General features: G+C 38.3%; 1 protein-coding gene across 1 annotated transcript; it reads right to left on the bottom strand.

Moving 5' to 3' along the window:
• Nucleotides 1–3,553: 3,553 nt before the first annotated feature.
• On the bottom strand, nucleotides 3,554–12,024 carry LOC122145116 (mevalonate kinase-like). The gene is given in 11 exon segments (XM_042757219.1): nucleotides 3,554–3,953; nucleotides 7,496–7,658; nucleotides 8,719–8,828; nucleotides 8,831–8,837; nucleotides 9,571–9,661; nucleotides 9,822–9,867; nucleotides 9,955–10,058; nucleotides 10,831–10,986; nucleotides 11,112–11,253; nucleotides 11,441–11,588; nucleotides 11,947–12,024. Coding segments are annotated over 11 exon segments (1,191 nt in total). The 3' UTR covers nucleotides 3,554–3,807.
• Nucleotides 12,025–12,328: the final 304 nt, after the last annotated feature.

Consider the following 12,328-nt stretch of genomic DNA (forward strand, 5'->3'; position numbering starts at 1 on the left):
AGAGAAAAGAGCCCTGCTCAGCTGCAGAGCCACGAGCTCTTGAAGGAAGGTGAGAGGTCACTGGTGGGCAAGACGAAAGCCTTCTCGCCAATTGGAATTGCACCAGGCTTTGCTTGTGAAATATCACCACAGTCTTGATTTTGCTAAAGTTGCTAGGGTTAAAAATCAATAAGTGTAATGAACTAGAGAGGAGAGGAGAGAAAAGGGAAAGGAAAGAGGAAAATGGCAGGAAAGAGAAAAGCAAAACACAAAGGAAAGGAAAGGAAAGGAAAGGAAAGGAAAGGAAAGGAAAGGAAAGGAAAGGAAAGGAAAGGAAAGGAAAGGAAAGGAAAGGAAAGGAAAGGAAAGGAAAGGAAAGGAAAAGGAAAGGAAAGGAAAGGAAATTAACAAGAATAGGACAAGAAATGAGAAATGGAAAGGAAAGAATCAAAAAATAAGGACAAAATATGAAAAGGAAAGGGGGAAATAATAGGGCAGGAAAAAGAAGAGGAAAAGGAAATGAAACACGAAATGGACAGGATCTAAAAAAACTAAAGAAAAAATAGGAATGGGGAAAGAGAGAGAAAGGAAAGGAAAAAATGACAAAACATAAAAAGGAAAGGGGAAAAAACACAGGACAGGGTAAAACGAAAGAATCAATAAAATGATGGACATGGAAAGAATCTACATAGAAAAAAGGGGGAAATTAGATGAGAGGAAAAGCAAAAAGACAAAATATGAAAAAGAATAGGGCAAAATAATTGGAAAGGGAAAAGGAAATGGAAAAGATGAAAAGGCGAGAAAGGGGAAATGGAAAGGAACTGAAAATAAAAAAGGGGAGCGAAAGAAAAATGAAAATGACAAAACATGAAAAGGAAAGAGGGAATTAACAGGACAGGAAAAAGAAACATGAAAAGGAAAAGGCAAGGATCAGAATAGAAAGAAAAGGAGACGGAAAGTAGAAAATGACAAAACATGAAAGGAGGAAGGGGAAAATAACAGGACAAGAAAAAAGAGAAAGGAAAAGGAAACAAAAATAGAACACTAAAAGGAAAGAGAAAAATAGTAGAAAATGGGAAATGGAAAATGGAAAAGAAAGTTGAGATGACAATGACAGGATAGATGACAGGACAGGAAAAAAGAACTGAAAAGGAAGGAAAGAGGAAAGGGAAAGGACAGCAAAATAAAGAGGAGTGATGAATGTTACTTTCCCTGTAAAAATGGCATCAAAGGCAAAGCCTGCTGAGAAGATTCAAAAATACTGACACTCACAGATCTGGTCAGTCGCTGATTTTTATCCGTGTGACTCTCACAAAAAGGGCATGGTGCCAGCATGCTCTTCTGCTATGATCTGTTTACAAGAGTGTCACACAGACAAACGCAGAGTTCATATCTATCACGCACAGTGTCACATCCCTGCAGAGAATGAGTCACAACAGCACCACACAATGCTCACATGCCCAGAGAAAAGAGGAGTAAAAACACATCATGTCCTCACATTTACTCATTACTTGAACTGTCACTCTCGAACTTTGGTTAGACGAACACACGTAATGAGGCGAAATCATTCTGGCTGATGTTACTTTATGCAACACAACATGTAATAGACAAAACAGAATAAAGAGGGAGGGTGGAGAAGACCTGAATAGGTTTTATTATATTTCAATAGCTCTGCCGTTTCCCTCCATCCTTGGCCCCTTTTCTCGGCTGCCTCTGTTATCTGAAATAATGTCAGGCCATCCTTAGAATCTATTCATCAGTGCAGAAAGAAGCTGCCACTGACATTGATAAAAAATACCATCTGTGCCTTGCAGGGAGGAGAGACAGAGAGGTACAGCTCGCCCCCTCCACATTCATCAATGCAATTTAAATTGAAGAGCTCAGTGGTAATTAAATTCAAGCTGGGGTTACGGTGGGGGCCGAAGACACGGATTCGACATAACAGAGAATGCGCAGAGAGGACGCCACATAGAGGGTCAAGGTTCACCAAAGGCAGCCTCGGCCAGCCAGTTCCCATTCATTCATACAACCTGTCTGCCTATGCCACACAAAAAAACCTTCTGACATTTAAAAGAAATGAATAAAAAACAACAGAGAGAAAAGAAAAAAAATCAATTATTCCAGATTTTTCCCCCCTCCACAAACTGACCTTTTCTCTCTAACATCCTCTGCCAGTTGTTTGTTGGACAGGCTTCAAAAACTGCCAATAGTGTTTAACTCCTAGCTGGCCCTATCAAGGGCTCTCATGTTCGAGAAAGGGATGGCAGGAAGGAGGAAAAGTCGATAACGATTTGGGGGATCCAGTTTTGTGAAATTATTTGTCAGCACAAACACGAGGCGCATGACTAGCAGCAGGTCAGGGGGATTTCGGTGGCGGGGGCCGGTCCTGCGCCCCCCTCTTCTGGTTAAAGCCAGCTTTACTCATTCATCTGTTCTCCCTCGAACGGCCCGATGCCGCCCTCTCCTCCCTCCACTAATCCAGTTACCGTATTCACACGCTGTACCCTCTCTCTTTTCATTATAGCAGATCAGAGATTGAAAAGCGATTCCTCAATCTGTCTGAGGATGAGATCCAAATTGGATCGGCCTAAAGTGAATGTGGCAGAGAGAGGAAAATAGGAAAGGAAGATGATGCGACTCATTTTTACCCTTTAGAGCTGATGGCATCAGAAAAAGCAATATTCATAGTGTGTGTATATATGGGTAGATGGCCTGTTTGTGGGTAAATGCCACACACCATGATTGACAAGAGGACAACAGCTCATTCCTGGGGTCTGAGGTCCGTTCCTCAGAGTACTGCAATTGTTCAGACTCTTAAACATAAATGTTCTGGATTAAGCATTCTGACAGCTTCAAACTTACAAAGCAACGACACTCACTTTTAAAGTTGTCTCTGACCTCCCTAGGTCTTTTCAATGTTGACTTGTTCAATTATAAGAGGCTCTGTCCTTCTGCTGGCCTTCAGTTTACAGGAACACATTCATCTCAGTGCAAATCCATTTCCTATTCTCTAGCTCCAGGTCTTGTGTGCTGAAGATAGCCCTCTTTATCTGTTCCTCACAAAACACCACTAAAATTACACCCCTCTCCTGGGACTGAGGGGAAATGTGCTCCACTCTAAGTGCAGAGCATTATTTCATCACCGCGCTTCACAGATCAACTTGCACTGCGACTGGTCGACAGCCAAATGTGTCCTTGCATCCTCTCTTTGGCTTCAAAACTATTCCGGTGCAAAATATTCTGAAAAAGTTCAAAGAACTGAAAAGTAATTACTTTGGGTTTAGTGACACTAATACAACGGCTGTACTCAGTCCAAAATGCTCCAAGCTGTGCTAGCTCTGGTCGGAAATGTGATCCGTGTTGAGAAACATTTTGGCAAATGAGATGATTGTACTACATTTGAATACACAGACAGTCAGGAAATAATAATATTGTGCATGACAGCTTTTCATGAAAAAGGCTGAAATTTATTAGATGTTATTTTTAAATTAATTTAGTATTCATATTTAATTAAATGATCTATTATTTGCATTCCATGCATTCTGTCTAAAATTGCCAGTATTAAATTCTGTCTTACACTTTGCTGCCATCTAGTGGCACATAAAACTTTATAATGCATAAGCACTCTGAATGTAATAACACAAAGATATTTTAAAAAAAAATCTTAATTAGGCAAATGATAAGGTTATGTTTTATATAATTTTCCCCAAAAAATTACAGTATGATTACTGGAATGTTTGTTGAACCAGGATCCTAGACTAATGACAGCAATGAGCATTCTTGCTAACGGTAACAATGGTGCATACAGTACAGTGTTTTCATTGTGTCTCAATAGCTGTTGAGGATCTTCAGTATGTCCTGACTAAGTGCAGCTGAAGAATGCTGCTGGACGCCAGGAGCGCCGATACTGGTCTCCCAGCAGTCAAAGCCACAGGCCTTCAGTTCATCAATGGTGCTCTGAATCACCGAAGTATCTGTTTCTGAAAACAAAAAGGATGAAAAACGTCCCCATCAACACCAAGGCCTAGAAAAATAACTCTCAATGAAACAGGAACTCCATGGAGTTAAAGCTGAATTATGTAATTGTGTCAATTCTGTAATGTAATATTCTAAAAGTGTTGGATCATTTTAAGAAATTAATACTTTTATTTAGCAAGGACATATGAAATCGACTCAAGGAGACAGTAAAGACATTTATATGTGTATCATTTTTTACAACCAAATTAGCATATTTGGATGTTTCTGAAGGATCATGTAACACTGAAAACTGGTTGCTAAAAATGCAGCTTAAATTATATTTTAAAATATATTCAAATAAATAAATAATGAGGTGGCAAAAAATGTGTTAAGTGACATTGGTTTTCCGAAGTACTCCTGAGCCCATGTGGCTACAGTGCCTTACTAAAGTATTCATACCCCTTCATTTTTTTTTCACGTTTTGTTTTGTTGCTGCCTTGTGTTAAACTGCTTTAAATTACTTTTTTCCACATCAATCTACACTCCATACACCATACTGACAAAGCAAAAACAGAATTGTCACAAATTCGTAAATTAAAAAAAAAAAAACAAACACTGAAATAAGTACTTTGCATAAGTATACATACATATTTAGCTGAAGTCTTTTTAGTTTGATGCAACAAGTTTTGGCTCATCAGCATTTGGCAATTATCTGCAATTCTTCCCCTCACCTCTTCACCTCTCAAGCTCTGTCAGGTTGGTTGGTGGCAGATGCACATTTTCAGGTTTCTCCAGAAATATTTGATTGGGTTCAAGCCCAGGCTCTGGCTGGACCACTCAAGAAAATTCACAGAGTTGTCTATAAGCCACTCTTGCTGTGTGCTTAGGGTCACTGTCCTGTTGGAAAATGAACCTTCTGCCCAGTCTGAGCTTCTGAATGCTCTGAACTTGGTTTTCATTAAGACTATCTCTATATTTTGGTGCACTGAGCTTTTCTTCTACTCTGATGAGTCCCTCAGTCCCTGCCGCTGAAAAACAGCCCCACAGTATGAGGCTGCTACCAGCACACTTTACTTTTGGGATGGTACTCTGCAGGTGCTGAGCAGAGCTGGTTTCCTCCAAATATAATGCTTAGAATTGAGGTTCATCAGATGAGATAATCTTGTTTCTCACAGTTCGAGGATCCTTTAGGTTCTTTTTTTTTGCAAATGCCAAGTGTGTTTTCATGTGTCTTAACTGAAAAGAGTATGGAGTCTTGCCACACGGCCATAAAGCCCAGAGCGGTGAAGTGTTGCAGTGATGTTTGTCCTTCTGTAGGTTTCTCCTATCTCCACATATGATCATGGAGCTCAACTAGAGTGACCATCAGGTTCTTGGTCACCACACTAACCAAAGCCCTTCTCCATCAGTTGCTCAGTTTGGCATGAAGAGTGCTGGTTGTTTCAAACTTCTTCCATTAAGGGTAACAGAGACTACATGCTTCTGTGAACCTTCAATGAACCAGAATTTTTTTCTGAACTCTTCCCCAGATGTCTGGCTTGACGCAAACCTGTTTCTGAGCTCAACAGGCGGTTCTTTTGACCTCAGTGCTTTTCTCAGTGGTTTTTGCTCTGATGTGCATTATCAGCTGTAAGACCTTTTATTAAGATGTGTGTGCCTTTCCAAATCAAGTATGAAAAAGTAAAAATACCACATGTAAACTACAAACGAAGTGTAGTAACATCTACATGCAATATGAATGCTCCTGAACTAAATTTCAAGTGTCCAAGAAAAGGGGATGAATGCTTATGCAATGGAATCATTTAAGTTTTTTGTGACAGATTTCTCTGGATTCCCTGAATCTTTTCACAATTTTATGTATGGTACTACAGTTTGTGAAAGACCTAAATTCGTTGCGATTTTGCATTAAGAAATGTGATTTTTGATTCATTTGACACTTCTCTCATGAAATGTGGCACAAAGTGGTGAGCCACGATCCAGCTTTGCTTGCAATGATGAAAGAAGCTCCTTTTATACCCAAACATGATACCCTCACCGATTCCCAGTTCACCTGCTTACTATGAACTGCTTCAAAAGAGTTTAATTTGGATATTCTATAACCTTTTCACTTTTATTTTGCCTCTGTCCCAACTTTTTTGGAGTGTGTTACAGCCATCAAAAATCCAAATTTGTTTATATTTACAAAATACATTTAAGTTGGTCATTGAAAACTTTGGAAATCTTTTCTTTGTACTTTTTTCAATTAAATAAGTTCAAGAGAATAAACAAATCACAGATTCTTGATTTTATTGCATTTTACAAAACATCCCAACTTTTATATAATTGGGGTTTTATATTATATTATATTATATTATATTATATTATATTATATTATATTATATTATATTATATTATATTATATTATATATATTATATTATATATATTATATTATATGGATTGGATTTACATCTGTGTCACTTGCATAAACAGCACAACTTATTGTCAAAAAAAATGAGAAAATTTGTTGCGGAAACACATTTGGGAACAAACTTAAGTTTATATAAAAAATCCAATATAATTTATTTGTACCTCATGTCTTAACATACTTTTTTTCGCAACATTGTTCCAGCTGAAACACAACTTGCTCACATTTGTTTGTGTCAGGAGCACTGACCATAAGCCAAACCCTCAAACGTGAAACCCAAGAACCAGTGTGTGTTTGTTTGTGTGTGTGCGTGTGTGTGCATTACTAGGTGGCTGATAATGTTCCTCTAGAGTTTAAGAAAGATGAAACTAGGTGCAATTTTACGTGCAACATACAAACCAAACCACTTGCCGTGTCGAGTGGAGGAAGAATTCAATGTCTTTTTTTTGAAAAGAAAAAAAAAACTTCCTCATTTACAAGAGCAACAGGGGACACAAGACATCTGAGCAAGACTAATCCTGTTTGCAAATCAATGAGCAAGAGGAATTTACATCAAAAATCTTAATTTAGCCTTAACAAGGTGTTTCCTAGAAATGACAATGTCACTAACATAATTTGTTAGCCATCATAAACTTTATAATGTTGCCCAGCTTCTTCCAGCGTCTCCTCTGTTATTGGAGGCTGTTTTTGAGGGTTCTAAGATCCTGATTAAAATTCAATGCGTTAGTGGCTTCAGGCATAAACAAAGAGTGTGGCCCAGTCTGACAGCTGCTGCATCAAGTTGTTAGCTTTGTCAGACAAGAGTGACAAGCGAGATTCACCCTCACGAATCATGCCAAAACAGTCATACAGTCTGCAGGATGCCACCCTCACAGAGACTTTTCAAATAATACGAAGGAATCAGACTGATTAACCACAGGTAGCATATCCAAAATATACACACTGTAGGGTTCCATGAAGACATTTCATGCAAAAACAACGATTGGTACAATTATAATAAACCACAAATGCATTATAAAGCCCTAGAAACCATCCACAACACTCTAGCAGCAAAGCAGGGATTTTTGCATGGCTTAGTACCACTCATATCTTCTCTCGATAAATATATTAAAAAAAAAAAAAAAAAACTGTTATTGTTATTCTGATGTGTGTACTGGTACCTACTGGTCGTAGGAGAGTGATTCCACAGCCTCCTCCTCCTGCCCCTGTCAGTTTGCTATGCAGCCCTCTGGCCAGAGTGACCCTACACAGTGTGTCCAGAGATGAGTGACCCACACCCATCACGTTCAGATGGTGCTGGTTTATATCAATCAGCTCCTGATGACAAATGACACACAGAGAAATGTCTTAAAAAGATCATATAATCAATCCATCCATTCATCAGGGCTTTCTTGGAATAAAAATTTTGATTTGGTTTCTTTTGGTCTTTTGGGCACTTTTTATTGAAATAAAAGTCAAGGAAGGACAGAAAATGATGAACAGAGACAGATGAAGGATGACATTTCAAACTTACATCGCCCTTGTGCCCACCACCATTCAACAAGTAAATGCAAACTGCCATGTGTCTGACAACAGAATAGCATCTTTGCTCTTGTGTAAGGTAACAAGATTTGCAGGAATACAGTAAACTGTAATAATTAACTGATCCTGATAAAAGGTGTTCACTTCACTACACAACATTTTCTGTTTGTTGCAAATGTGATAGAACTGAGTCAGATTGTATAGTATGACCCAGTGACATCTTGGCTTAAAGCAAAGGCACAATATGCAACATTATCTGTCATTTATGCCTGACTGTTTGATAAATGTCTTAGCTACGATTTGGTCACAATTGATAGTGCTGACGGGGTGTTTTAAGTCACCCACCCAAGTCCATTCTGACACCCTCATTTGCATGTAAAAATTAAATGATGACAAAAGCAAGCTTTTCCAGTAAAATTAATACAGACTTTTAACATTGTTACAAAAAAACATATTTATTTTAAATAAATGCTGTTCTTTTCAATGTCCCATTCATCAAATAATCCTGAATAAAAGGTTTCCATCAACTGTTTTCAACATTGTTAACAAAATGTTTCTTGAGGACCAAATCAGCGTATTAGAATGATTTCTGAAGGATCATGTGACACTGAAGACTGGAGTAATGAATTTTAAAAATCATAGCAACCCCAAATTTTTTTTAACGGTATTAAATCACAAAAGCAACTGCACATTTTCCCTATCATGACCGAAAACATTATGATCCCGAAAATTTGTGCAAAAAATTTCAAACAAATATCTGGCACAAATGATAAATAATATACACCTATTGATAAGTGCACACTGCTAAAGGTCCCACCTTCTTTATGAAGGAAAATTTGTGTGTGTGTGATTGTACCTCCAGTATGTTGTAGTGCTCCGCCGATGGTCCATGCACGGCCATCTCTGTGAGAGTCTGTTCACAGGTGCAGGACACAGCACTGACAGACTCCAGAATTGGATTCATTTGGAGGGAAACTGCAAAATAACACCGCAAAAAAAAAAAAGAAGTACAGATAAGTGCCGTACAAACACAGGTGAGGGAACACAATTTTTCACTGAAAAAAATAATTACCTTAAGCTTGTCACATTAAAAGATAATTATAATTGTCAGCCTTATCAAGTCAAGCAAAATATCACCATACATCTGCTACTCAAACTCTTGCTATTTGACAACAAGAGTACAATGTACTATGTCGACATTCTCTAACATACATCCATCCATGATATTGATATTTCACAGCTCTGAACTGAATCAATGAGGTCTAAGCTTTTGACAGATGACTATGCAACTGAGGTGACCAATGAAAATTAACTGTGGGCGGGGTTTGCACTCAGCTTATTTGGGGGGAAAATAAAATGGTTGGGTAAAACTAAATTTCAATTGTTTATGACTTACTTTTTTGACTGGTAATGACACAAAGTGTAGAATATTACCCCTTTAAAGTCTGTCCTGCCTCTTTGCTGTTTTCCAACCCAATAAAACCGGAATTCCACTTCACCAATCAGTATGTGCCAGCAGTGAGGCTACCTGCTGCCGTTGTCAAGGTAACGGAGCACAGGAGCATTGCCAGAGTGTTTCATGTGGAGCTCTTATAAAAGGCACTCAGCACCGGGCCCCTGGAGTGTTCCTCCCTCACACACACACACCAGCCATTATGCTAACTGAAGGGCACAGGAATAAAAACATGCAAGGGTGGGCATTTACTACCTTGTTAATTTTGTCCTTCACTCCAGAAACAAGCACTTTGGTGCTACGTGGTACTTTGGTGTTAGTGACGAGGATTCTCAGAATCGGGACCCTAGGGAGAAAATGAACCCAATAACACACTTCAAAATTCTGCTGGTTCTGTAATTTCACTGAAATAACTTTTTATAAACTTTTCTGCTTAATTGTAACAGTAACTTTATAATAATGAAAAAATACATTGCGAAAATAATTTTTGCAGAGTAAAATATTACCAGCTTAGTGGAGTTATATTCCCAGCATGGTATCTTAAAAAGCCACCTGTTATAAAAAGGTTGATGAAAAAAAGCAACAAACAAAGCAGCACAATAGATGTATAAGATGGCAGTCAGAGACTAAGAGTCTTACCCCATGTGCCCACAGCGTTATCCACCCCAGAAGGGTTACCGTGGATGATCTTCTCGCCCATGAACGCCCACCTGTTAATCAGCTCCATCTCCCCTTTACTCCACCTGCAACACAATCAGAACAAAGATTTTGAATTACCTTAATACAGTTAACAGACAGACTGTACATAGCCTCAAAATAATAATACAATAATAATTACCTGTAATATACTATAATATACCTGTTTATATGTATTATATAAAGAGAGCAAGGATGCATTAAATTGATGCATTAAAAAGACATTTATAATATTGAAAAACCTATTCATCAGATAATCTTGCCATCAGAGGAATAAATTACATAAAAAAAGATTATTTTACTATTTATTTTTGTTCAAATTAAAATCATCCTTGGTGAAAAAAAAAACAACTCCAAACTTTGTGGGTTTTTTTCTTAATTTTAGCCATTTTATTGAACAATAATGTAGGAAGAGGACATAAAAATGATAGGGGTGATCACTGTAGCTAAATCTTACAACTTTTATGCTTATTTCCCCTGGAAAGTGTATTTTGAGGCACACATTTTCAAACCTTAGAGGGATTTGTGAGAGGACAGACGAAGGACAAGGAGTTAATCTCTGGTATCTGGTATCTTTATCTCAGATCCTTGGTTACTTAATCTATCATCTGAATCAGAAGGGTGTAGCCATTTCAAGAGTGGCATCACCTTATTTCTAACAATCTGGGCTGATAACCAAAAGGCTGCAGGTGGTTTCAGGAGGACACTCCCTAGAATAATTGACTGTGAGTCATTTTTAAAGAGTTAAACGTAAATGAAACAATCCTTACCAACATTATCTAAACAAAAGCCCCATATTTCATTGCAGTAAAGTCTTACCTGGCTGACTCCTTTTGTGGTGTAAGAGGAGACGATATGGCTCCCCTGGCAGACAGCAGAGCAGCAGACAGACAAACATTATAGGCGGCACTGGAGCCTAAACCAGCTCCTGTGGGCAACTCTGACCACACAGACACTGTTATACTGGCCAGAGACCTGAAAAAAAAGAAAGAAAAAAACAGTAGCAAAAGTCAAAAGTGCATATTTCAACAATGTTCACATGCAGCTTCAAATATATGCAGTTTTACAAAATGATACAGAGAGTTTAATGGTGTTCTTACTTTGCAAATACAGTCAGGTACATATAGAGGAAGGCCAACACTGCCATGCTTCTTGTGTCTGTGGAATCATCTGAAATGCCCGTGAATTCACGTAGCCTCTTTAAAAGATCTCCATCAAGTTCCTTCAGGCCATCCTGCTCTGCTGAAACAACAAACAGTCAAATTAACAAGTGCCGGAGTTGAATGCTTTCCGACAGTTGCGTTAATACAACTTCAGCGAACAGTCCAAACTAATGAGACACAGAATATATAGGAGCAAACACTGACAGATTTTTCATTTTTGGGTGAACTATCTTTTTAATAAAAAACAAATATCCATCTCCACTCACCTCCACACCCAGCCAGAAGAGACTGCAGTGCAGTTATTTCCCAGGACAGAAAAGTGTCAATATTGGGGAGGTTGATGCGCACGTCACCGGATGATGTGGACTGCAGCCGCAGGTGTGTGCGCAGGTTCAAACTCACAGCCAAAGCAACCTGTTTAAGAACAGAAGAGGGACTTCAGAACACTTGATTTTAAGGAATTAATAACAGCTATTAAATAAATATTGGTAAAAACAGCAAACAGCAGTAGAATTGAACTGTAACACAGCAACAGTTCTGACAAACTAATTAAAACTATATACTGTAGAAATATTAAATATTAACAAAAATATATGAAATGATTTTCAGGACCACAAAACTTGTACAGATGTGTACATCAAGTTTTTTGCAAAACACTAATATGATTTTTCTAAACCAATGACTTTCTAAAACATTTTAAAGGAGCAAAAGGGAAAAGGAAGACTCATCAATTAAACACGTCAGTGTTTGGGTCTCTGATGACTAAACCCACCTTTCCACGCACGACTGAATGCTCACCGTGAAGAATTACTTTCCCTGGTGCTGAAACGAAGAACTCTCTTGTTTGCATCTTTCGATATTCTATGAACTTCTGAAGTTGTAAGATATTTCCGGGAAATGTGTCAGTGTATGCTGATAAAAGCAATAAAGCCTTGGTAAAATCTCATATTTGTGTTCAAACCACCGATCTAAATTCAGCGCACTGCTCTTGTGGAGGTTTTAAAAATATCAGTTTTGCTCAATAATCGAGAAATCCTGATTCCATTGCCACACACGTGAACTGTCGCTGTAGCCTGAACCAATCAGAATTAACCTCTCACATCGCTGACTCTAAACCGGCCTATCAGGAAGAAGCTCTCGTCGTCACCGACTCT

The sequence above is a fragment of the Cyprinus carpio genome, chromosome A5, assembly GCF_018340385.1.
Source record: "Cyprinus carpio isolate SPL01 chromosome A5, ASM1834038v1, whole genome shotgun sequence".
In the NCBI taxonomy this organism is placed as follows: Eukaryota; Metazoa; Chordata; class Actinopteri; order Cypriniformes; family Cyprinidae; genus Cyprinus; species Cyprinus carpio.